A 27,150-nucleotide genomic window follows, 5' to 3' on the forward strand; every position below is an offset into this window, starting at 1 on the left:
TGGTTTACTTTTCAAGGAGTAGCTGGTAAATTTGACTAACAAAAAGTTATTTTTTTAATTTAAAATAAGCTAATAAAAGTTTACTTACATGTTGTAAGAACCCTGTGTAATTTGTTCAGCTATGACTAATTGATAACTATGTATTTTTCTTGCTTTCCAAAAATAGTTTAGTTCACTTTTTTCTGTTACACACACACACCCACGCACGCGCGCAAACCTTGTGCTCAGTGCCAATGTCCCGACAAAATATGTTCCATTTCTTGTAAAAAGCATAATCAATCATTTGATCAGAAGCACAAAGTTGTCAGAGCTGTCATATCAACTGGAAAACTATTAGGACTGCTGAAGCTCATCATTTTAGAGAGTATGTCTTATTTTAAACGAAACAAACATCCGTTGAGCAGGAAGGCAAACATGTTTTCAGTGGGAGGGACATCTTTAGAAAGGTTGGGAGGTGACTGCAGATGGAAGCATTCAAGAGACCAAGAGATGGAAATAGCAGATGTTTCTTTATCCCCTGTTTCGTAAGTCCCCAGACAGCTTGCTCTGAGAGATGTCCCCTTATGGCACTCGATGTGAAATATAACTGAGTCTTCTGATGAATTTAGACAGGCTTCTAATGTAAGAGGTTCTGAGAGTTTTGAAACTGTGACCGTAGAAGAGAAATGTACAGGTTGCAAGTTTCCCGCCAACTTTGAACTTGGTTCGCTTTGCAGAAAAGTCAAGCAGAAGTTGTCAGTTTGTTACTTGGAGCAAATAGGGCACTCCCCACTTTCCTACCGAAGCCACCATCTTTCTCAGTGGGAAGACAGTTTTGTGCCACCGTTCCCTGGAGAAATTGCCTTGCTCAGTTCAGTTGCTCAGTCGTGTCCGACTCTTTGCCACCCCATGAATCGCAGCATGCCAGGCCTCCCTGTCCATCACCAACTCCCGGAGTTCACTCAGACTCACATCCATCGAGTCAGTGACACCATCCAGCCATCTCATCCTCTGTCGTCCCCTTCTCCTCCTGCCCCCACTCCCTCCCAGCATCAGAGTCTTTTCCAATGAGTCAACCCTTCGCATGAGGCAGCCAAAGTACTGGGGTTTGAGCTTTAGCATCATTCCTTCCAAAGAAATCCCAGGGCTGATCTCCTTCAGAATGGACTAGCTGTACCCATTAATGCCCTGCGCCATGTATCTTGTTCCTAATTGTTTAGTTCTACTCAGAAGAGCGATTTCTGGACTTCAGAGTTGTTCCATTAAATACCGTTAGAGGCGTCATTATTCAAGTTAAAACTAATCGGATTAGCCAGAGACAATTATTTAATGGATTTGGTTAAGATTCATATCACTTTCTAGAAAGGATCTCCAGACCAGTAGCTTCATGTCCCCTTACGGGACCATTCCCTTCAGAAAGAGTATTTCCCAGTCTATGCTAATAGAACAAACTCTAATTGTTGCGATATCAGATGTGACTTATCTATCCTGTTAAATTTCAGCAGCCCCTGGTTCACAGATGCTTGTCCTTTAACCAGCGATGGACTGGCATAAGAATGAATGATACATCCCTCTGAAATATTCTGAGTCTTCATCTACTCAGGGATGTAGAACACTCTCAAGCAGGAAGGACTTGTCAATACATTTAGCAAGTTTTCTACCAGTTTCCAAGAGTCCTTCTCTGAAAATCTAGGAATTCAGTGTGATTCAGATTGGATTAAATGGTTATTGAAAACAGTTAAAGACAGAAGTACTGAAATTTCAACATATTATCCCATTTCCACAACAGAATTAACTTTCATTTTTAAATCATTTAAATGTAAAGAAATTGGGCGTGACAGAGGCTAGCTCGTTTATGGTCATACATGAATAAAAACCAGAATACAAAATCAGTGCTTTTTCTACTCGTCCCTGCACCATGAGAGACGACATTGACTCATTCGCTGAAATCAATCACAGAGACTTAAAATGTTTCTTTCAGAAATATTCCTTTAAAAAATATTCCTTTAAATAAAAGTGACACTTACCGTTTTTAAAAGTCTGTGTGAATGTGGGAGAAACCTGATCTAAATATCCATCACATATATTGTTTTGTCTTCAGCTTAAAAGTATAGGGGAGATGCTAAAAATCGGCCACACTGATAAGATTCTGAGGACATAGTCAGATGACTGAGATGAAATAGAATGTTTGTAACCTTTTATTGTGTGTATTTTTCATGATAAATTTCCTCAACTCTGGCGTTCTCTTGAATCCATTCAATGTAGCAGGTGGAACCACATGAAGTTGCCAATAGTCAACCGTTTTTGACCCAGAAGAAGGCAATTTCATATGGTTCAAACTAATATATGTGTTTTCATATGTATAAAAATCCACTGAAATCTGCATCATACTGAACAACGTGGTGTAATTTTCAAGATTCACTAGAAAACATAAGTTTAGCAACAGGGTTGGAATGTTTTAAGTTTTCAGGGAGTTACACGATAGCATGTGTGTGTGTGTGTTAGTTGTTCAGTCACATCTGACTCTTTGCAACCCCGTAGACTGTAGCCAGCCAGGCTCCTGTGTCCATGGAATTCTCCAGATAAGAATACCGGAATGGGTTGCCATTCCCTTCTCTAGGGGATCTTCCCAACCCAGGGATCAAACTCAGATCTCCTGTATTGCAGGCAGATTCTTTACCATCTGAGCTACCAGGGAAGCCCACCATAGCATATATGAGACTAAAAACACGTAATGAAAATGAGAGCTATTTTCCCCATTTGGTTCAGTGGTTTCACAACTTGAGGAATGATACCAATCTGAGTTTTCACTGAGGCACTCCAAGCTAATATAAAACTGGAAAAAGTGAAATAAGCAGGAGCACCATGAAAAGATATAAAGTATAATTGTCCATGTTCCATGTTATGAGGAGGATTTGCAGAATCTGATTACTGTTATGAAAGTGCTAGTGTTAATATACCTGGAAGAGTTGGAATGTGGGGAAGGAGCCTTCTTTAAGGGACTGTCATCTTGTTTCTAAAAATGACCAGAATCTGGCCTGCTTATGCTTAGAAACGAACTGACAAGGCAAAATACGAGTTTCGGAACCACATTGTAGCATGTGTCTTTGGAGATGCCCACTCGACACTGATGGGACTTCGGAACTTTGTAATGCCGTTGAGAGCTAGCAACTATACCCGTCAGGAGCTGAAAGACATTGTGTTCGTTGGGTCTCTGGATTACCTGCAGAGAGAATGGCGATTTATCCGGAATTTTCCCCAGATATACATTCTGCCTGTAAGTGTCACAGTAAGGAATAGTGAATGGTTATAATGATAATAATAATAACGTTGTATTATTATATTATATATATATTATTATTATAATACTTGTTAGGATTAATCATGATAATAATAATACATCAATAATGTATTATACAGTATTTTATACAATTATACAGTGCTTACTGGTATCAGAAATGATTTGAAGCAGGTTGCACATACTAATTCACTTAACCCTCCAAATAACCCCATAGTATAAATTTTAAAGATGCTGAACTGTAAGCACAGAGAAAGGAAGTTACCTGTCCAAGTTTACACGGTGGATAAGTAGCTGGACTAGGATTTAAATCGAGATATTTTCATGTTTATATTAATGACCATGTGTGTGGCCTTTATGTAAAGAGTTTCTCTGCACTTCTGAATCTGATTCTGACCTAGTGTGCACACCTGAGCTGATCCTAGCCAGCCTTTCTAGGCTGCGCTCTAACTTTCTCATTGTTTCTGCAAACTCGTCTTTTATGGACCACATAATGCCATGAGGTCCTTGATAGATGTATGAAAAGGAGGAATTCTGAGAAATGGGTCCATTAGGCACCTGTGGTACTGTGGGTTGTAATTGTCTTTGCTCTGAACCAACATAGATCTGTATCTCATTATAGGCCAGCATTTTCCTGGATTAAAATATACATAGGCAGTGTGAGATGCACCAAAGCATTTGATTTTTCAAGAAATGCTATCAATATATCAGAAATATTCTTTAAAAGCAGTTGTCTCAGGAAGCAAGTTGTATTGCTTTTAAAAGAGTCACCACAAAATTCCCTGTACCACCTCAGTCTGTAGAAAGTGAGGAAAGAAAATGACCAGAAGTCTCCAGATTCAGCTGGTGTCAGGAATCACCAGTAACTGCATCTGAGCCACCTAATGGTGGGACCAGATCTCTCCCTATTTCTCCACCAAAGGAGCAACTGCCACTTTACTAATTAATCCAGGTTCCAGGTACGGCCACCTACAAGCACAATTGTGAGGATGCAGAGGTGACCTTTAGATCTTTAGATGTGATGTCTTCCTCACCCCTGTTATCCTTAGCTGTTGTTCAGTAGCTCAGGTGTGACTGACTCTTTGCGACCCCATGGACTGCAGCATGCCGGGCTTCCCTGTCCTTCATTATCTCCAGGCATTTGCTGAAATTCATGTCCATTGAATTGACAATGCCTTCCAACCATCTCATCCTCTGTCGCCCCCTTCTCCTCCCACTCGAGTCATCCAGGTGACTTGACGCAAGCTGTGGTTCAGAAGCTTGCATCATCCCCAGTGCCCCAGCGCCGTCTGAGACGTGTCCTCTCACCCGATTTTCTCTCCTTAGGGATCTGCGCTCTATTCTGTAGACCTCCATGCGGTCAACATAGAGGAGTGTTCCATGTGCGCTGTCTTATCCTCCTCCTGTAAGTCACCCAGTAGCCCGACTCTGGTGGACACAGAGCCCATCATGGCCACGCTCAACGTCGGACACCTGAGAATCAGCTGCTCGGCCCAGACACCCTCAGGCCCACGTAAGGACCACACCCCGATAGAAAGGGGCTGGAGAGGACAAGACGAGCAAAGAGTCAACTCCTCTCTAAAAAACGCTCATGATGGGGAGGAGGAGAAACGGAGCCGGATGGCTTGTAAAATCCCTTCCAGCTCTGAGAATTCTGTACTCGGATTAGTGGTTAGTGGACAGTTCAGTCCTGGGGAACCCTGGTCCAGTGAAAAGTGATGTCCATCTCCTAACTGGAATGTGCCTAACACTGTTTTCTCATATTAAGGAAAATCATGGAGTCATAAGTGCTGTTTATTGTTATGAATTAATTATTAGTGAACATAGCCATTGGTATTTCATTATTGTTAATAACAAGTATTATTGTTGCCACTTAGTTCTTGTTGGAGCTAGTAGATGTTCAAGTTACTATTCTTATTTTTGTGCTTGGAGAGAATGAAGCCTAACTCTCTCTCAGTCTTCAAGATACTTTCACTACATGAATTTTTAGAAGATTAGCACTAAAGTCCTTTTCAATTTCTATAAACTAAAAGCGTCACATTTCAGCTTCAGGTTGGGAAGAGATGGTGAGAAGTGGGGAAGTTGCTTCAGGATGGGGTTTGCGTCTCTTCCTCCTTTGTACTCCTCTCAGTACAATTAGGGTCCTTCTGTAGATGCCTGAAGTGAAAGTTGTTCAGTTGTGTCCAACTCTTTGTGACCCCTTGGACTGTACAGTCCATGGAATTCTCCAGGCCAGAATACTGGAGTGGGTAGCCTTTCCCTTCTTCAGGGGATCTTCCCAACCCAGGGATCAAACCCAGGTCTCCCGCATTGCAGGCGGATTTTTACCAGTTGAGCTACCAGGGAAGCCCTTGGGAAGCACCTGTGGATGCGTAACACGCACTTATTAAATCAAAGTAAGTGAGCCAGTAGGTGGACTCTGAGGAGTTTCCGTGCACCTCACTTGCCCAAAATGTGCTTCAGCTATATTCCTGTGGCAGACTTGTGGCTGTCCTTCTCCCCGAATTGGGAAAAGGCTTAGCTCTCAGTCCATTTCTAAAAATTGATGACTAGCCACTTAACTTAATATGAAAATATTATTGGTGAATAATTTTCAGTATTTAGAACAGATTCTCAATTCATGAAGTGAACACAACCCTTGGTTGGAGATGCCTCCCAACCCCAGATCCACCTGTTTCCCTTGGGGATGTGGATGCTTCATATTAAGATAGGGCACTCCATCCTCCAACCCCGTGGCTTGCTGACCACAGCTGTCCTACTTCACATGGAGCTTGAAGAGGGCAGACAGTCCAGGCTTCACAAAGCTTTCACGGTCATGACAGTGGATGGACATGTTCACGAGTGAAATCAGGAAACCAAAAGACCACTCTCTGACTCCTAGTTGCTAGGAGAGAAAATTGAGGGCTCTTGGGAGAATAAATGAATAATCTCGTCAAGTCTTTGGTGGATGAATTAAGTCAGCTACTGCATAGACCTGCACTGCACAGCCAAACACCACTCAACCTAAACCAGAGTTTCAGGGGTTTTTGTTAAGTGAAACTAATAGCAAAGCAGTTCCTGAATATCAGGTTACATTGAAAATCATCGCTAAGAAAATGTGAGCCATACCTTTGCTGAGCTAATCTGGAGATGCATAAAAATGACATTGTGTTCTGTACATCAGTCCTTAGCAATTAGGGTACTCAGATTTACACAAAATTTGTATGGTGTGTGTGTGTGTTTATCGTGCTTTCAACTTTCTAAAATTGGACAGAGAAGCATTCGTTCTGAAGGCAGTGTCATCAATATACAGATGAAAATGCTCACTCAGTAACAGCTGGGGGTGGACTGTCATAAGCCACCTAGCTAATCATCGGGTGACTTGTCCGTCTATTATTTTTTAATCTTACATCCTATACAGGCTAAGCCATATAGAAACCTATGACTTTACTTCTAGATTCTTTTCTTATGTATCTAGGGATTCTTATCCCCTCATTTATGCATTTATTCATTCAACAAGAATATATTGACTTTGTATGTGTCACACACTCTGCTGCAGGCTAGGTTATCCTTAAAAGAGCACATGATGGGTTTAGTAGATAGAGAGAGAAAGAGAGAGAGAAAAGAGGGGAAAAGGGTTGGAAGGGAGAAAGAGATGATGAAGGGATGTCAGAGTGTTTGAATCATCATGAAGTATGAGTAGGTGCTCTCCCCAATGACAAAAGGGACAGTTTAGAGAAAAGTATATTGGGTAGACCTTGCATATTTCCTTGTGTGGTTGTCAATACACCCATTGCGTGATAAGGAAATAGAGGTCTGGACAGGCTCTCTTGTGCTACCTAAGAGAGGTAGCCAGCAGTAAACTCACACTGTGCACGCATGGGGATAGCCAAAGACTGTCACTCAGAAACCTCATCAGTTGTTCTGGCATCACAGGAATCTCCCTGGAGTTTGTGTAGAGAAATTCCCAACCCTCAGAGAAGCCTGATCAGTTCTCTTAACCATTCTTCCCATTTCATACTAATACTCCCCTTGCACCAGACCAAGCAGGTGGCAATGGGAATTATCACCTCCAAGAACTGAGAGTATAAAGGATCGTGAAATTCTACAATTTCACAATTGTAGAAGGGAGGGAGACGAAGGGAGGGAGAAAAGCTCTTCCACACTGAGCACCAACATGCGTCTAGCATCCTGGCAATTTTCTTCTCCTTTCTCTAAGACAGTGGTTCCCAACCAGGGGCAGTTTTACCCCCATAGGTCAGCTGACAATGTCTGGAGACAGTTTTGGTTATCATGACTTGGGGGGTGGTGCTGTTGGCATCTAGTGGGTAGAGGTCAGAGATGCTGCTAAAATCCTGCAGTGCACAAGTGTGAAATGGCGATAGGATCAAGACTGAGAACTCTTGCTCCGGACGTGTCTGCTGAGGCTTTTGTGGCATCAGCAGGCTTTTCCATGTCTTCATGATCATGCCAAAGTCACACATAAACCCTATCTAGGACCAGCAATGCTGTTGCATCCAGTGGTCCCCCGAGGGACCTTGGACATGGAAGGACAGAGAGACTGAAGACTCGCTAAAGGACGACATCATGGAAAGCTTTAGATTTTTCAGCTGATGCTCTAATTACTGCCCTGTCATGTCTCAAGAACAGGTTGGCAAACCTAGGTACTGAACTAAATAATCTGTGGCATAATCTAAACATATAACGGTAATTAAGTCTGACAACTTAATATGCTACTGAAATTTAAACGTACAGCAGTAATCTACAATTAAGCAATCTTTTATAATAGCACCCTGCCAGCCTGGAAGATTTCAGGTATAATACTGTATACTACTAGGTGGCAAAAATATTGACATTAGTAGAATGTACCCAGGCTATCATCAGATACATATTCAAATTACCATTCACATTAACCATTACTTTACAAGGAAGGGTGGAGTTCAGGCAGAAACTGTCTCTGCGCCCCAGCTGGTGTCAGAGAAGATACTTACACAGTTACGCCAGCTGATGTGGACATGTCTCTATCCAAGAAGATCATTTGCCTCTGAAATTCGGGATTTTCCAAACCCTTTTAGAGGGAATTGGAATCAGAAAGTGGAATTTGAAGGAGGATTTCCCCTTTGAGGGAAACTGATGTCAGTGTTTTATTGAAAATACCAACCCAACCTGGTATATTTTAACAGGACTACAAAGAAGCCCTGAAAAGAAGATGGGCTTTGAAATAAGTACTAATTGGTATGTAAGAACCCATCCATCCTTCGCAAGCCATATAATCTTGGGCCAAGTATATAAACCTTGAGTCAGTTTCCTTGTCTTCAAAGGTGATCTCACACAACATAATTTATTCCATGTCACCATTCGATGTCATCATTCTTACTTCCTTGCCGTTTCTACTGTTCACAGCAGCCAGAAGGATTTTTTGCAAGTATTTATTGGATAATATCAGTTTCCTCCTTTCAGTCTTATAATGGCGACCCATAACAATCATAGGAAAACCATAGAGGGTCTTGCAGGCCAGAAAGGAGCTTGAACTTCCTCCTCGTTCAGCCTGTTTATACGGGCTCTTTCCTGCCTTTAGTCCCCTCTGGTTGGATGTCTTTTGCTCATCACTCAGAAAGGCATTTCAATGTCAGAGAAACCTCTTCACACCCTAAGTAAGGCCACCTCCCTTGTCAGTCCTGAAAACTTAGGTTTTTTCATACTGCTCTTCACTATCTGAACATATTTTGTTTATTTGCAACACGTAGTAATTGGGGAAAGGACTGTTCACAGTTCTAACCTGGAGCTGATACTCCTTAAAGAATCGTAGACAGAGGACAGGTAAGAAGGAGATGAGGGTGGAAAGAAGGAAGGAAGAGAGGGAGGGAAGAAGGAAGGAAGGAAGGGACATAAAGCAGATAAAACACCTCGTATGGCTCTGAAAATCAAATAAAATCTCAGTTCCCCCAAGCCTCTCTGCATTATGACAATCCCAGAAATTTAGGGAAAAGAGTGGAGTGTATTCAGATCCCATCAGCAATAAGATTTCCCAGTGAGTTTGGATATCTGATCTCTAGCCATCACGCAAACCCTCCTCTTTAATAGCTGTGTGGATGAGGTTTGCCCCAGGCCATCTGTTTCCTCGCAGAAAGCTAAAGGGGTTTGCTGAAGTCCTAAGGCCATTTGCTTCTGGTTCTAACTTCTGCGTTGCCCCTGGCCCCGTGTTGCTTCTGTGTTCACCCTAAATCTACTCAGCATTTTGGTGGCAATCTGAAATGTCCTCAGCTCTACTCTGCATTAACCAGGACTGGCCCTTTTACTGACTTCCTGGGGAGATGGGAGAAGCGGTAAACCCTGCAGAGCTTAGCATTCCATCTGGGAACAAAACCGCCCTCTGGATTTCCCCTTTTCCCGACCCCGTCTCAGTGGCCAGTGTCCCCGTGACCATGCCTCGGTCTGTTTCGCAGACTCTCTTACCAAACCAAATTTGTTCATCTCACTCTCCCTCCCCACTGTTTCCCTGGCTTGGGAAACAATAGATTCTCCACATATTTCACCTTCTTCCAAGGCAACAGAGAATCTTGATGACAAATAGACTTAAGTTTCACGATATTTTCTCCCTCTTACATGCATAGTGTTCTCAGTAAAGTTCAAGAAAGGTAACAAGCATTTTTTTTGGTTGTTTAGGCTGCACTGGGTGTTAGTTGGGGCACACGGCCCTTGAGATCTTTAGTTTCGGAATGTGAGATCTAGTTCTCTGACCAGGGATTGAACCTGGGTCCCTGCATTGGGAGCCCAGAGTCATAGCCACTGGACTGCCAGGGAAGTCCCTAAGCAGCAGTTTTAAAGCAGAACTCCTGAGGAGAGCATCGTGTATTTGTTTTGCTTGGTTGTGTTTCTTTGCTTTTAATCAGGATCCTAGATCCCTATTTCTCTCTTCTGTTTTCTTTCTTTACCTTTATTGAGGGTTTAACTTGGCGACCAAAACTCTGGTGTCATTCTTGTTTTCGAAACTCCTCATTTGTCAACACGAGCTGAGGCTGTGTTCCGGGCCGGGGCTGGGCACCGACTCTCTTTGGTATTCGAGGCTTGTGGACAGAGAGGAAGGGCCTCATCTCCTAGGGTAGGAACTGAAAGCAAAGCACGGAGGCTCCTGTGACCTCCAGTCCCAGTCTTTAAGGCATTCCCGAGACGTTACGGATTGGGAAGACCAACCAGATCTGGAAGGCAGGCAGTCTTGCTGAAGAAGAAAGAGGATGCGGGCAGAGCCTCAGGCCAGGAGGACCCCAAAGAAGCAGAAGCATCAGGAGCCAGAAGCCCCCCCAGTGGCCATGTATCCCCAAGAGCTCCTGGGGAGGCATTCCTTCTTATTCACAGTTTCCTGAAAGTACTACAAGCAAACGGATGTGGTTTGAGGCACTGCCTGCCTGAGCCATCACCCAGGACCCCACGCGTTGCAGAACAATCGTATTTAAACTTTGTTTGCCAATAAACAACTATGGGGAGAGCGCCACCTGTTTTTGCAATTTACCTGGAAGGTCATTTAGGACGGGGGTCCCCAACCTCTGAGCCACAGACCGGTCACCCCCGTCAGATCAGCGGTGGCTTTAGATTAGACATAAAGTGTGCGATAAATATAATGCACTTGAATCATCCCAAAACCATCCCATGGAAAAATTGTCTTCCATGAAACCGATCCCTGGTGCCAAAAAAAATTGAGGACTGCTGATTTAGGAAACACACACACACACACCACTAAACTGGAAAGCAGAGGCTGAGACTTTCTCTTCTTTTTTCTAATTATAGAAAAAGATTTGGGATTTGGGCGTGAGGGTCGGTTTGCTAAGATAAAGCACCAAGAGCCACAGTGCGTTCCCCAATCCTGGTCTGTGTCACCAACCACCGCGTTTACGTTTATCGACCCCTTCCCTCCCTGTTGTCTGTTCTGCAGAGTTTGCCCAGTACTTCAGTAGCAATCCCAGGAAATCAAAGTGCCGAAGGATCCCCATTCTCACCGAACTGAGTAAGTTGTGTTTCAAGGGGAGAATTCAAGGGAGAAGTCTTTGCCTGTGCGCTCGATGTCCCAGGGTTGCCTTTAGGATCCACCGTCAAAGGACTGAGGACCCAGAAGGAGGCCAAGAGACCATTCTGTGTTTGAAGGACAATATATTAGGCTTTTATTCGATTGGTGATGTTGACGTCATCCAGCAGAGCCTGTCGTGTGTGTGTGGGGGGGGGAGTGTGTGCGTGTGTGTGTTGGGCGGGGGCAGTTGGGGCAGAAGTGGCTCCCGCCTTCCCCACTCCTGCAGTTTCCAGGGGAAGGGGACCAGCTCTTGGCTCAGCCTCATTCAGAAGGAACCCACCAGGGGAGGGGACATTGATTTGAAAACTGCAAGAAAGGCTTTCCCTGAACCAGCTTCTCTGCCCATCAGTCTTCTTCCTCTCCTGTGGTGACCCCAGGGTAGGTGCTGGGGTGAGGCCAGTGAGGCCGGGGTGCAGACTTTAGGAAGAGGCTTGCTCCTGAGTCCCCTGTGTCTTCTTGATCCCAGCCCTGAGCAGTTCTCTTATAAAACAGAAAGGCTCCATAGCAGAAATAACAGACCAGGATATTACCTCTCACCAACACCTTATGGAAAACGAATGTATATGGAACCTCCCCAGATGTGAGCAGCCCCAGGGGCAGCAAGAAAGGCAGGGGGTGCCTGAGGACACTGGGGGGTGTTTGTGAGGCACTCGGGGAGACCCTGGGTTTAATACTGGTAATAGTTGGTGAGAAAAGGGGAGGTTACAGAAGAGGGGGCAGTACCTTTAACATAGGTTGGATCAGCTCAAAGTCAATCTTTTAAGTTGGCCCTGGGCATGAGATTTGACTTGATTCAAGGATGTAACAAATGTTTTAGTGGGAATTTTATGATTCAGCATATGTAAGCCAAATGAAACTTTAACCAAACAGATGAACAGACCTCAGAGTTTCAGAAACGAAGCAGGTGAACATAGAGAGGAACCAGTGGGTGACACTACTCTGTGGTTTGGGAGTGGCTGTGCATAGGAAGGCGGGCAACAGTCCCCGTGCCCCGGAGCCCTAGCCCTTCAAATCCAGGTTGGAAGATCTCAGAGCCCTTGAGCCTGGCTCTTCCCTGCCCATCTGTCTGTAACTACCCTAAAACTGTTGGCTATAGTTCTCATTTTTGTTTTATTTTTATTCACTTTTAAGCCGTCTGTCACCCTGATGTGTATATACCCTAAGTTTCGTATAAGTTAGAGTGGTTGGGAGGGGACCAGCGAGCTTCTCACTGGCCGCAGAAATGCATCTGGTCACTCTCCAGGGACATACAGCTTTGTTCAACTAAACACTTTCTGGCACCTGGCAGCAGCTGTCAAATTAGCCGAACAATTCTCCTGCCAGTTCACTCAGTTTCTGTTCTTTGGCTGCAAGGAAGGATCACAGTGGCGTAAGAGCTGCAGATTTGAGAGCCAGCCTTTCAGTACGGAGTGTACAATGCAGGAAACAGACTGGGAACACTGAAGCCACTGGTTTAGGATGACACAGCAAGAACTGGACAAGGGCTCCTGGTGTGTGTGTGTGTGTCTGTGTGTCTGTGTGTGTGTGTGTGTGTTGAGGGTTGGCAGTTCAAGAGGAAGAAAGTATGTGTGCATAGGAAATTTGGGTTGATATTAGTCATACCTCCCTCTTCTTTTATAAATATACATAGTTCTTGGAAGAAAATTGTTCCCTAATACTAGAAGTCTATTGCTTCCCCCAAACTTGACTAAGGAATAATTTTAAGAATGAGGAACCAATCCAAGCTCAGTAAAGAGTGTGCTCTGAGTTGCATATCCAATAGATTTGTTTGGATCAGTAATAAGACAATCAAGCACTTTGGAGGATCGACGACATCTTGCAACTTGCAAGCTATAATAACAGGTTAATCTGCCCAGTTTATGGAAGACAAGACCGTCCAGGATCCACCATGAATTGCTTTGTTGGAGAGGAACCCTGAGCTTTGGGAACCAGAATCTTTTATAACGGGCAGTAAGCGTGCCTTCCCTTGGCTCTGGTAGGAGACATTATCACTGTCTGCCAATGCTGTCCTCTATACTAAAATATTTTTGAAGCCATAGTCTTGGAACGAAGATAGCCAGTGCCTCTGCTATCTTAGAAATGAATGATTGCATTGAGCACAGAGGTTGCCTACAGGGGTCTGAGCTATAGCTTGGGGCCAGCATAGATTTGCTAATGGATAATCCAGCCGCTGCCACCCTGGTCTGGTTAGGATGATTCTCAAAGCCCTTGCTACTCAAAGTGTAGTCCACGAATCAGCCGTAGCAGCAGCATCTGGAAGCTTGTTGGACACACGGATGCTCAGGCCCACCTTAGACCCCGTGGATCAGAAAATGTGTCATAACAGGATCCTCAGTTCACTTTGCACATTAAGTTTCGGAAGCCCCTGATTAACTCATTCTAGGCCCACATGACTCTAAGAACCTAAGTAAATACCAAGCCATCTGTGAGACAGTATATGGAGAAAAAGACAATAACAGGGGCAAGCAGATGTTCTATTTATGTCTTTTATCCCTGTGTGATTATTGAAAGTGTTCCCCACCTTCCCCGCAAAGTGTCCTGGCTTGAAAGACAAATTATACAGAGTGATTTTCAGGACACATGCTTGGAGAAACTGGTCCTAAGATCCAAGAATAGCTCCTTGATGATGAAGGTACCCAAGAGGATATCCGATCTTCAGGGGATGAAGATACTTAGAAAGGAAAAAAAAAAAGTACTAAAATTGAGGCAGGTCCCACCTTGACCCCATAGTGGCATCTGTCCCTTTGAGCAATGGTTCCCCCCTCCCCCCACCCTCCCGCACTTGGTCAGCCTGCTCTGAAAGTCCTGTGTTCCTAAACTTGTCTGCCTGCCTTTCCCTTTTGCCTCTTTTCTTGCAGAAAATCCTTCCAACATCCACTTTATTGAACAGCTCAGTGGGATGGAAGGGAACTTTTCCGGAACGAACCTGCATCTGAGCACTGCCTTCGCCACAGGCACCGTCTTTTCTGGCAGCTTCCTGGATTCCCTCCTGGCCACGGTGAGTGCCACAAAGCCCAGGAGCCCGCACGACCAGCCCCTTGCGTAGGGCAGAGCACGTGGGGGTCCAGGGATGATGCTAACTGAAGCCTAGCAATTCTGCATTCTCTGATTTTCCAGAAACACTTGACATTATTTTGCCTTTTCTCATAACTGTGTGGCAAGGGAAGCTTACATTTTTAAGATTAGAAACTTAAAGCTCTTGGAGCCAAGACACTCAATACCAGGGGAAACGTGCACATCAACAGCATAGAACCCACCTTGTAGCCTGTGTTAGTCGCTCAGTCGTGTCTGACTCTTTGCGACCCCGTGGACTGTAGCCCCCAGACTCCTCTGTCCATGGGATTCTCCAGGCAAGAACACTGGAGTGGGTTGCCATTCCCTTCTCCAGGGGATCTTCCTAACCCAGGGATCAAACACTGGTCTCCCGCTTTGCAGGCAGACTCTTTACCATCTCAGCCACCAGGGAACCCACCTTAGGAACAGTCATAACGTCATCCCTCAGGCTTTTCCTTGGGCCCAAGATCTCTGCTAAATGCCTTACCCACATTATCTGTTTAATTCGCCCATCAACCCAGTTAGGAGGATACAATTCCTAGCCTTCTTTTTATTTATTTATCTATTTTTGGTTGTGCTGGGACTTCATTGCTGGGCGTGGGCTTTCTCGAGTTGGGGTGAGCGGGGGGCCTCTCTTCATTGTGGTGCACAGCCTCTGGGGTGTGCAGGCTCAGCAGTTGTGGCCCACGGGCTTAGTTGCCCCGTGGCATGCGAGGTCTCAGTTCCCCGACCAGGAATCAAACCTGTGTCCCCAGCATTGTCAGGCAAGTTCTTAACCACTGGACCACCAGGAAAGTCCCACTAGCCTTGTTTCCTAGATCAGGAATCTGAAGCCTAAAGGGGTAACTAAGGTGCCAAAGGTTACTGCACTCACACATGACAAATCCCTAAGGTTCCAGAGTTAGAGCTTGCAACCAGATCCACTGCCACTCTAGAGGTCTCTGTGATGATGAGTGTGCTTTCAGTACACTGAGGTGAAGTTGTGCTTGGAGGAATCCGCCTCCTGGGGTGCTCCAGAGCCCCCATAGGATGGGCAGGGAGGAAGGGACCAGGGTGCTCCAGCTCCCAATGTCTCCCCATCACTTTCCCCCAATCAGAACAGCTCTACTCTCAGCTGGATCCCGCTTGAGGCTTCTGCATACAGCTTGGTTAGAAGAAGGATTTCAGTTGTTAAGAAGACTTTAGAAACTACTACTTAGAAGTTAGAGAATCTGCCCAACAGAGAGGCCAAATATAAGAGACCCAGATTCCTGTTCCCCTATGTTGCGAGTCATGTCTCCAGGTCCCAGCTGGGAGTCTTGTCTGCCACTCAGCTGCATGTCTATTTCGTCCCATCATTTCCCTCCCCAAGGAGCATCTTCTAGACTGGGCTCTTCCTGCCTGCTGTCCAGCTTGATGCATCAAGATCTCGGTTTCCTGTGGCAGCAGAGTCAGAGGTTATAATTAGAATCAAAACGTGTGTTTCCCTGGTGCCCTCCTCTGCAGAGGGCGGGGCTACCGACAGGCGTGTTCAGGACAGGCTGCCTTGGATGAAGGGGGCTGACGCCTCTGCAGCTTCTGGAGCAGGGTGAGGTCCCTCCTCGACTCCAGTCTAGGTGACCTCTATTTCCTCCCCCTCCTCACAAGTCCTCTGAAAACTGCTCTGTGCTAAATCACCAGTGAGAAACACAAGGAGAAGAAACTCACAGGTCCTGGGAGAGAGCTGAGCCTGAATAAAGTGGTGGGAACTTGTCCCTCCTTGGAAGCACTGAAGTTCTGTTTGAGATTTTCATGTACTTCCCCCTTCTATCCCCTGATACACCTGTCTTTTTTTTTTTTTTCATAAAAAAATAGTGGATTTTTCCTCCAAATATTCTGATTCAGCCAACACAGTATCTTCAGGTATCCCCTGGAATATTACTGTAAACAGTTGGCCCAGCTGGAGAAACACACCTATAATGTGTAAGTGAGATTTGCTTTTAATCCTCTATAGTTTATAGAGGATTTTGCCAACAGAGGACCATCTAGTCAAGGCTATGGTTTTTCCAGCGGTCATGTATGGATGTGAGAGTTGGACTGTGAAGAAAGCTGAGAGCTGAAGAATTGATGCTTTTGAACTGTGGTGTTGGAGAAGACTCTTGAGAGTCCCTTGGACTGTAAGGAGATCCAACCAGTCCATTCTGAAGGAGATCAGCCCTGGGTATTCTTTGGAAGGACTGATGCTGAGGCTGAAACTCCAGTAGTTTGGCCACCTCATGCGAAGAGTTGACTCATTGGAAAAGACTCTGATGCTGAGAGGGACTGGGGGCAGGAGGAGAAGGGGACGACAGAGGATGAGATGGCTGGATGGCATCACTGACTCGATGCACATGAGTTTGGGTGAGCTCCGGGAGTTGGTGATGGACAGGGAGGCCTGGCGTGCTGCAATTCATGGGGTCGCAAAGAGTTGGACACAACTGAGCGACTGAACTGAACTGAACTGATAAATCCTTTATAGTTCGATGCTATAAAGATTAATATCTGGAGGGGGCCCTGATGGCTAATGCAGGGGACACAGATTTGATCCCTGATCCAGGAAGATCCCACATGTCATGGAAAAACTAAGCCCGTGTGCCACAACTACTGAGCTTGAGCACAAGAGCCCGTGCTCCCCGAAAAGAAATATCACAGTGAGAAGCCCACGTGCCACCTCCAGAGTAGCCTGCTTGCAGCAGTGAGGACACAGCACAGCCAAAAATAAATACAAATATTTAAAAAATAAAGTATAAAAAACTCTAGGGGTGGGGCACCCAGACCACCCCACTCACACATACATGGGAGCAGAACTTTATAATAATAGAATTTCAGAACTAGACATGAAAGAGAGAGCATTTTCCTTTACTTATAAGAAGGTAAGGACAGTAACAGCAGTTACCTGGTTTCTCGAGTTCACTCAGTTTTCCTCCCATATAGCCTCATTCTCAGAAGTATTACTCAAAAAATGTTGGTCTTCAGGCCTTTTGAGAAACTCTTAGAAGAAAAAGCAGCAAGTAGCTAGGCTGCTAGGATCTGTATTGTTAAGGAGTGTTAATCCTGGGTTATGAGTGAGACCTCAAGCGTCATTGTAGTTCAAAGTTAAAACCCTTTTCTACAACATTTTCTAGCATTGGAAGTCCAAATTCTAGTAAATCTTATTATATTAGAGACATTCTCCAAGTTTAGAAGCCCTAAACTGTTTCAAACACATTTCAACTTGAGAAAGTAAAAAAAAAAAAAAAAAAAAAATGAAGGGAGAAAAGGAGGAAAGAAAAAAAAAAAGAGAGAGACCCATAGGGTAGTGCTATGAAACCCTGAATAATAAGGATATTAGATGAGCTCGCAGAGTAAGGGTGACATGTAAATCCCATTATTTCCCCCAATATAGAATTGCAAGCCTTTTGATGTCAACACTGAAGAAATGATATATTCAAAAGCTAAGCCTCTCTCCATTAAATATGTAAAGTACTTTTCCGCAGAGCCACGGACACCAGGATAACCCTAGAAGTTACACCTTTTTCTTTAATCAGTGGAGAATTATCCTAACAGCATTATGTTTGATCATTCTGCACCACGGCCACTTGTTCTTAAACGGATTGTGGCCCAGCCTGGATTTACAACCTCTGCACCCTCCTGGATTTCAGGGAGCCAGATCCTTAAGCATCCTTCTGGGTGGTCACAGGACACAACAGAAAGGAATGTCACTTAGGGAATCTTTGCAGTCTGGACATGAGGATGGAGAAAGCATTTGAAGTCATCTGTAATCTGAAAAATATTATAGAAATTCTTTTTATTTTCTCTTAATTAACTTAGATTATATTCTTTTCCAGCTTACCTTCTCCAGTGGTCTCTCCATTTTCCTAGCAATACGCATTTACTTGTTAAAAATCAGCTGCCAATTGCACTCAATATTCTTACAGCTGTTTTTGCACTCAATTTTTAAAATTATTTGCAATAATTAATTATTTGCAACCATCTTTGCACTCAGTATTTTTACCCCTGCTTGGTCCAATGCATTCCTGAGAACATGAGTATTGAGTAGATAACCTCTTTCTGAAAGACCACTTCATTTAAGGCAGCATTGCTCCCTCCCAGTGTGGTGTGAGGACCACCGGTGTCTTCGGAAATTCTGATAGAGTAGATCAGGGGTCTTGGAAATCTACTCTCACAAATATCACTCCAGGTGATCTAGGTACATGAGAACCAATGTCAGAGATAACAGAATTCAGTGTGTGTGCTGTGTATCTCATTTAATCCCACAAATAGTGCTCAAAAATGGGTATTATTATGTCAGCTTTAAGATCATAAAACTGTGGCTAAGAGAACGCATGACTTGTCCAAAGGTATTCTGCTAGAACACGCCAGCCCAAGATTCAAACCTGGAAGTGTTCCCTACAAACAGTTAGCTCTCAAATGCAGAATAAAAGCCAGTGACCACGGGATTGCAAAGCAAGGAAAATTTCACTCTAATAAGGAGGCCAGTGAAGAATCTGCCAGTTTCATAGAGGAAAGATGAAGCCAATGTTCCAAAGCGAGGGCTTGAAGGAGCAAGTGTGTAGCTCGAGCGGCTGCAGAGAGACCAGTGTGCCCTGGAGGGAACGTCAGATCTTGTGAATCTTTGAATGCCACAAAAATGAGTCTGAATTCGGTTTTCCAGCAGAGGTCTGACAGTGAAAGTCCAAATTTGTGTTTCTAGACAATCTTTCTGCAAGCATTTTGAGTGATGGATCACAAATGAGAAGAAGACTCGTAAAGAGGCCCCTCTCACAACCCAGGCTTCAGGAGGCAAATCCCTGAATTTGGACAGAGAAAGTCAATGGTACAATTTCTCAATAGCGATTAAGTCATTCCTATTATTCATAATGAAAACGAAAGTACTGATTTTTACATAAGTGCTATATAGCCACGTAAATTATTTCTACGGGAGTGAAAGTCCAATTTAACTAAGACAAAGGTAGGAAATTCACAGCTTTACATAGAAAACAATAGGTTTGAGAAAACTTCATGGGCAGTTATTAAATGATGTTTCCATGTATGTCACTGCCTAGTCAACACGCTATGTAGGAATCCTTTGGAAAAGAAGCTTAAGAAAATGGCTACGCTTCTTTTGACTCAAGCTAGTTTCAAATTAAGCTGACCCACACATCAATCTCTGGCTTCATTTTGATGTCAAATATTCTAAAATTCCATTGATTTACTCAACACATACAGTTTTTGAAGTGTTCTATAACAGCTATGAGAGATAATACCTGTCTTCACATAGGTCAGAATCAAAAGGAATGTAAGTAGAGCTACCATACATCCAGAAGACTCAAGAATAGACAATAATAATATCTATAGTCCCCTAGGGAAATGCTGAAGCTGAAGCTCCAGTACTTTGGCCACTTGATGAAAAGAGCCGACTCATTGGAAAAGACCCTGATGCTTGGAAAGATTGAGGGCAAAAGGAGAAGGGGACATTAGAAGATGAGATGCTTAGATAACATCACTGACTCAATGGACATGAATCTGAGCAAACTCCAGAAGATAGTCAAGGACAGAGGAGCTTGGCATGCTGTAGCCCATGGTGTCCAAAAGAGTCAGACACGACTTAGCAACTAAACAACAACCACCTAAGGAAAATGTATTAATGTCTCATTAAATGCATATTTTTAAATACATGTTGATATTATTAAGGTATCTATGGCCTGCTATTCTCCTCTGATCATTTTGGAAGTGGGGACTACCATGGTGTCAGCATCATTTACCCATTAATTTATTTTGCTATAGCACTCCCTCAGGAGCAGGAATAGGGTCAGGGTTGTTTTCTCTGCACTTTGCTTAACCCAGCAGCATACCCAAACCACCAGCTTTTTGTTGATTTTAATAAGGATAATGATGGGACTTCCCTAGTGGTCCAGTGGTTAAGGCTTCACCTTCCAGTTCAGGTGGTCCAGATTCAATCCCTGGTTGGAGAGTGAATAAGACCCTACATGCCTCGAGGCCAAAAAACAACACATGAAATAGAAGCAATATTGTAACAAATTCAATAAAGACTTTGAAATTGATCCATGTCAAAAAAAAAATCTTAAAAAAAATTAATGATAATGAGAGACAGAGCTTTGAACCATCAGATCCGTTTCAGACAGCCATACCCACTAATTCCCTCCTCTCTCACTTCCACGGCCTACAGAGCAGCTCTTCTGACTTTGTACGTGTCTCCTCCTTGCTCTCCAGGCTTTCTACAACTACCATGTTGTAGAATTACTTCAGATGCTAGTGACAGGAGGGATGAATTTTCAGCTGGAACAGCATCTGGATAAAGAAAAGCTATTTGAGCTGAATACCGGCTACTCTACAATTTTATCTGGAAAGATGCGGTGTAAGCTGGGGCTGCTCTCCTTAAACCAGACCATCCTGTCAGACATTGAAGTGAGTCAGATCTTCTTTTGTTAAAAAAAATAGTAATTTATTTTAATTGGAGAATAATGACTTTACAATATTGTGATGGTTTTTGCCCTGCATTGACATGAATCGGCCACAGGTATACGTGTGTTCCCCCCATTCTGAACCCTCCTCCCACCTCCCACCTCCCACCCCATCCTATCCTTCTGGGTTGTCCCAGAGCACTGGCTTTGGGTGCCCAGCTTCATGCAGTGGACTCGCACTGGTCATGTATTTTACATTTGGTAATGAACATGTTTCAACGCTGTTCTTTCAGATCATCCCACCCTCACCTCTCCCGTTGAGTTCCAAATTCTGTTATTTACATCTGTATCTCTTTGCTGCCCTGTATGTAGGATCGTTGGCACCATCTTTCCAAATTCCATACATATGTGTTAATATACAGTGTTGGCCCTTCTCTTTCTGATTTGCTTCACTCTGTATAATCGGTTCCAGGTTCATCCACCTCATTTGAACTGACTCAAATGCATTCATTTTTATGGCTCAGGAATATTCCATTGTATATGTGTACCACAACTTCGTTATCCATTCATCTACCAATGGGCATCTAGGTTGCTTCCATGTTCTGGCTATTGTAAATAGCGCTGCAGTGATCATTGGGGTACATCTGTCTCTTTCATTTCTGGTCTCCTCGGAATGTATGCCCAGCAGTGGGATTGCTGGGTCATGTGGCCATTCTATTCCCAGTTTTTAAGGCGTCTCCACACTTTTCTCCAAAGTGACTATATAGCTCTTCTTTCTCATAATAGTTTCCCATGTCCTTACCTCTCTGAGTTTTGGAAAGGATCCAACCTGTCTGTGTTCCTAGACAGCTTATAGTGTATAAATAATAACAATGATAACAAAAATTAATGTAACATAATCATAGTTATTTCCAGTTTACAGTACATTTTCACATGTTATATTTATCTTGAGATAGATCAAGTAGTTGATATGATCCTCATCTTCCAGGTAAAAAATAAAGTGCCCTGGAAGCATCAGAGGGGTTCAACCACTTTGTCCTTTGACAAGGTTACTAATGATAAGTATAATGATTAATATTCACTGAGCATTTGCTTAGGCCTGTCTGCTTTTTTTTTTTTTATTCACTTAATCTATCCAAGGATTTACAAGGTAGGTATCATTATTGAATTCCATTGAACAGATCAAGAAGCTGAGGTACTTACCTGAGACCATATTGTCTACCAGTGGCCAAGCAGGGTCCCCCTAAGGCACTCTGACTGAGGGCCTGCCCACTCTCCCTACACTTTAGCTATTAAAGAAATTGAATCATGTCATCTGAAATCAGGCAGAAGGACTCCGTGTTCGGGTCTAAGAATCTTATTGAGCCAGCCAGTGAAAAATGCCTAAGTTTTCTCGGTCCTCAGAACTAGCAAACAGTGGATTACAGCAAAGAAAAGATAATTCTGGAAAATTCCAATGAGGCCTCTGGCATTTGGGGATCTGAGTCAAGTCCAGCCCTGCAAAGAGGAGTCCACTTGTCAGTGTGGCACTCCTGGGTCTGATGTTGAGTGGTGTGGCCTCGGCTCCCCAGTGTCATTGTCAAAGTCTGGCCTTTACAGGGACATGAGCAGAACCCTTTCTTCACAAACCTCCAGCCTCTGTGCTTGCCGTGTCTCGGCAGGTACCGCCAAGAAGGGTGAACCCCACGCCCCGTGCATCTGACTGCCCAGTGCACACAGCATTCCAAAGCTCCATCCATGGTCCAGTCCTTCAAATCTCTGTGGTCCTGGGTTCCTCGTCTAAGGTTGACTTCTGAGCGATTCTAAGCGCAGGACGGCTGCCGCTGGCCAGGTTCTGTTGGAACCAGAGGTGGCAGTGGAATGGTAAGCCCTTTCTTCTGCACTGATGTGTGGGCGTCGCTCTGTTCTTTACCCTGAGGAATCACAGACCTAAACAGACTGTTCTTTTTCGAATTCCCTGGATCCACTTGCTGCTGCTTTGGAAACCTGAGGTCTACGTGTAGTGCCTTGTTGGCAGTGACCTGAGAGCAGAGTCAAAAGAAGACTGCTCTCTGGAGGTCACTTAACATCCCAGCTCATGGCATGCCTTGAAAAGAGCATTTCCAACCTGGCGCTCATTGTTCCTTGTTAGTCATTACCAAAACATATCCGTATGGATAAAAGCGAGCATAACACTTCACGACACCCCATGCATCAGAGGCTCTTCAAAGACCACAGTGAAACAGTTGCTGGTATGAGATGCTCAAGACTAATGGTAAACCTGGTTTCCTGGCCACTTACCACCACAAAGGTGCTAGGAGGTGGCTCTCGGGTCTTCCAAGCTTCTATTGGGAGGAAAGGCAGATGACAACTCCAGTGCTTGCTGTGGCTTAATTTTAAGTGCCACTGGGCATATGTTTTCCTCTTTTCTCTCCTCAGCCAAGAAGGACTTTTGGACAAATATTCTGTGGCTCATTAAATAATTTTGGAGTCCTGTGCCTCGGCTTATACCGCATGATAGATAAAGAAGCACGCAATCCAGAGCACAAAAGGGAAGTATGCTGGTGCAAAAGGTGCTGGGCCCTCATCCAAGCATACGGGCCAAAGCGACTTCATTCAGGGATGAAAGGGGTGGTCAGAGCTCAAGGCCCCTAGTTGCAATGAAGGGTGTGGGGACGAAGATATGTAGGATCATTATAAATAATAGGAACGAACCCTGATGATTGGGATCCAGTTAGTACTGGCCATGTGAGGAGAATGGGACCTTTATCCCCAGTGAAGTTTGAGACGTACATCCAGATTTTAAGTCCAAGTTATTTTGCAAATTACCCCTGACCCATGGCTGTGCAACTTTTAAAGCTGAAAGCCGCTGTCCACATTGGAAAGATCTACTTGTTCACTGCTGGGCTCACTGGGTAAATGTTTATTGAGTGCCTCCTCTAGCCACTGTGCTTGGTCCATCTAAGTCATGGGAGTGATATGTAGAGATTTCAGTTTAAAGAAAGATCAGCATGACAGCAGGAGGGAAGACAGAGAAAATATGTGTGGAGGGAGGAGGAAAAAAAAAAAAAGATGGTGCCATTTGTAGACAGCACAGCGATGGACTTCCAAGCTGAGAGTCTCATGGTGGGAATGGGCAGGACTTGGTAGAGAAGGAGAAATTAAAAATACCAGAGTGGAAATGGACTGTATCAGGAGAAAGGGGAAGGAAGTCAAATCACTCCAAGTGGAGTTGTGGTGAATACAAAGAAAGACGATTTCTCTGCCCAAAGGAGAAGAGAAGGGAAAGAAAGGATGCCAAGGTCAACCTGGCTGCAGATGAAGGCTGAGCTTCTGGGAATGTTTACATAACATAACACAGGATTTCTCAGCAACAGATGGCTAAGCCCCTGCTGAGAGAAGAGAGAGAGGGGAAAGTTCACAGGGAGTAGAAAAAGAGGTAAAAGTTTCAGTAATCGCTGCAAAGGATGGAAGAAGGAGTTTATGGTGGATTCGTAGAAGCAAAACTACAAAAGGACAGGGGGATGGGAAATCCTGATGAAATTCAAGATCAGTGGTCCTCCGAGTAAGGAAACACGAGAGAGAAAGAGTGATGGGACGTTGTGGGCAGAGAGTGATTGATTGAAGTGTAAGATTGTAGCCGGCAGGATATGTCAGGAAGTCATAGCATCAGTATGTGGCTGGGAAAGTGGTTAGGAGATAAAGATCGCTGGGGACTGGAAGTCAAAGAAATTGGTCTGCCTGTTGGAGCCGTAAATCATGCAGGCGCTGCCGACACGTCAGGTGACGGCGGCCCTGAAGTTGGAGAGAAAACGCATCCCACGTGCCAAAGGCTGAAATAAGCATGGAGCTCTGTGGATGACACTGATGAGTCAAGAGGGAGGGTGGTATGGCTGTAGAGCGTTGACCACAAAGATGGCACAGGAGAATGATGCTCAGGAGATGGCACTGGGAAGCATGAATGATGCTGACACCTCCTCCCTCCATCTCTGTCTGTCTGTCTATGTCTGGGCTCCATCTGCTTCCCCACAGCACCTCTGGAAATGCTGTGGACTGTGGTGATTGGGAGAATAGGCAAGCCCATAGCCTAGAGTTAGAAAAGCCATTAGAAAAATGACTAGCCCAAACCATGGTCCTACCCCACTCCCATTAAAATGATGGGAAGAGCAGGACCCAGAAGGGAGACAGCATGTCCAAGATCAAAGATGGTTGGTTTCAGAGGCAAGGATGAAAATACCAGTCTCCCAGTTACTAGTCCAGGGCCTCTCCTATTGCACCACACCAAAGATTTTTTTTTTAATTATTAATCAGAAACCAAATAAAGCAAGGCAAAACAAATTTTCCTTTTCTGTCCCCCAGCAAAGTGACTTTCCTATTTTGGTCACTGCCTGCACCCACACTGTCCCAGCTGCAGGGGTACAGAATCCATGTTTGGCTTTTCTTACAGGTTTGTGATTACCCGGCCAGAAAATGAGTTCAGCCTGCTGCCCTCGGATCTTGTGTTCTGTGCCATCCCTTTCAGCACCTCTTGTTACAAAAAGGATAGTAAAGCTTCACCTCCATGTGAGATTATAAATATAAAGCCACAAAAAGAAGAGACGGTCCAAGATGTAAGTCCTGACCAAACACTTCTGGTTGACCACGCCAGGGACAGTGTATCACAACTGCCCTGTAGGCCAGTTCCTTTGTTGGAGCCCAAACCAATCCCTTCTGCTGATTGTAAGCAATCAAAATTGACTCTGGGCAGTAAACGTTCATCTCATCACTATTGCACATACCCAGGTGAAACTGTGGAAGAAAATGGAAAAGAAAGCATGGAGGAAACCACAGTGGAAGATGCCTATGACTTTCACCATTAGACTAGACTGGTCGCTATTCCCCAGGGGCCCCTGGCTCACTCTTTACACAGCATCTCCAGAGATGGTGACTTTGATCACGGAAGATAACCATGGAAGTCTGCCATTGTGCACCAGCTGCGCAGTGGAGGGTAGACCAGCAAGCCCACACTGTTTAGGAAGAGGCAAAAGTTTGATCTAATCCCACTGGACCTGGTATGATAAATAAAGAAATAGATGATAAATGCCTCTGTAAGGGAAGTGCATCGCTCTGTGTCTCTTAGGCAGGAACCATGATGGTTAGAGCTATGTCAAAGACGTTCTTCAGTACTTGACTGGGTTTCCTCCAGACAGGGGATATGAGTCATCAAGATAAAAGTGAGGACTTAGACATCAGAGACAAGACAGGAAGAGCCCCAAATCTTACATTCTTTATCTTCAAACAAGCAACTAGTGAACTAGGATATTATCATCTTCTCTTTTTCCCTCATGCTTTTTGTCTCCTCATCTCTTTCTATAGGAGATGAGAGCGGCCACTTGGAGAGATACTTGTTTGAACTGGAAAGCAATTTGTGTATAATGAAAGCCTAGGCATAGCCTGGCACAAAAATGAATATTAGAGTATCCTCAAATGGGGCACCTGGGTGAAGTCAGGTAGCTTGAAATATATAACCCTCCAGATTCTCTTACTGAAGAATAAAGACAGCACACGAGAGGTAATAAAACATTTCCCCATGTTCCAGGAGGAACCAGCCCACTTCCTTGTAAACTGCATCTTTAGGTCATTTTGCCTGGGTATTACTCTGTCAACAGAGACAAAAGTTCAGCACATCCAGGAAGTGTTTACTCCCAATTGGTGAGCTTCCCAGGTGGCACTAGTGTTAAAGAACCCGCCTGCCAATGCAGATAGTCATAAGAGATGTGAGTGCAGTCCCTGGGTTGGGAAGACCCCCTGGAGGAGGGCATAGCAACCCACTCCAGTATTCTTGCCTGGAGAATCCCATGGACAGAGGAGCCTGTCACCTAACTATGGTCCATAGGGTCACAAAGAGTCAGACATGACTGAAGCGACTTGGCACACACGCACGGTGAGCCTTGTAAGCAGTGCCTTCTTGTGTTATAGATAAGATACAGGGAGAAAGGAGGAGGAAAGAGAATAATAAACCATGTTTCTCTTAAATGGTTTTACCTAATGTTTATGATATCCTTGACATTTTTCACAACATCCTTGTCGATTTGGTATCACTACCTCCATTTGACAAAGGAAGAAACTATGTCACAGAGTTCCCAGAAAGGATACCCAGTTAAACTTTAATTTCAGATAAACAACAAACTTTAGCATGAGTGTATCCAAATTACTGAATTGTGTAAGTGATCGAATCCATATTTAAACCTAGATAATTCAACCCCAGCACCTATAAACATGTGCCTCTAAGAACACAAGTAGAGGAAATGAAACAAAATATTCATCTATGAAAAAAAAGTTGTATTGGGAAAGCTTGATTTGTAATGTAATTAATATATGTAGGGAAAAAAGAGTGATTGTAAGAAAAGTTGTCAGAA

General features: G+C 44.2%; 1 protein-coding gene across 1 annotated transcript in view; it reads left to right on the top strand.

Moving 5' to 3' along the window:
• The window catches only part of KCNU1 (potassium calcium-activated channel subfamily U member 1), a 138,971-nt gene extending 113,360 nt beyond the window's left edge, over nucleotides 1–25,611 (top strand). Inside the window, exons 21-27 of the mRNA XM_069572840.1 lie at nucleotides 3,032–3,256; nucleotides 4,604–4,790; nucleotides 11,187–11,258; nucleotides 14,177–14,316; nucleotides 20,583–20,777; nucleotides 23,192–23,316; nucleotides 25,200–25,611. Coding sequence (XP_069428941.1) covers nucleotides 3,032–3,256; nucleotides 4,604–4,790; nucleotides 11,187–11,258; nucleotides 14,177–14,316; nucleotides 20,583–20,777; nucleotides 23,192–23,316; nucleotides 25,200–25,611 — 1,356 coding nt within the window. The remainder of the gene's footprint in view (nucleotides 1–3,031; nucleotides 3,257–4,603; nucleotides 4,791–11,186; nucleotides 11,259–14,176; nucleotides 14,317–20,582; nucleotides 20,778–23,191; nucleotides 23,317–25,199) is intronic.
• The last annotated feature ends 1,539 nt before the right edge of the window (nucleotides 25,612–27,150 follow it).

This window comes from Ovis canadensis, chromosome 26 (assembly GCF_042477335.2).
Source record: "Ovis canadensis isolate MfBH-ARS-UI-01 breed Bighorn chromosome 26, ARS-UI_OviCan_v2, whole genome shotgun sequence".
Taxonomy (NCBI): domain Eukaryota; kingdom Metazoa; phylum Chordata; class Mammalia; order Artiodactyla; family Bovidae; genus Ovis; species Ovis canadensis.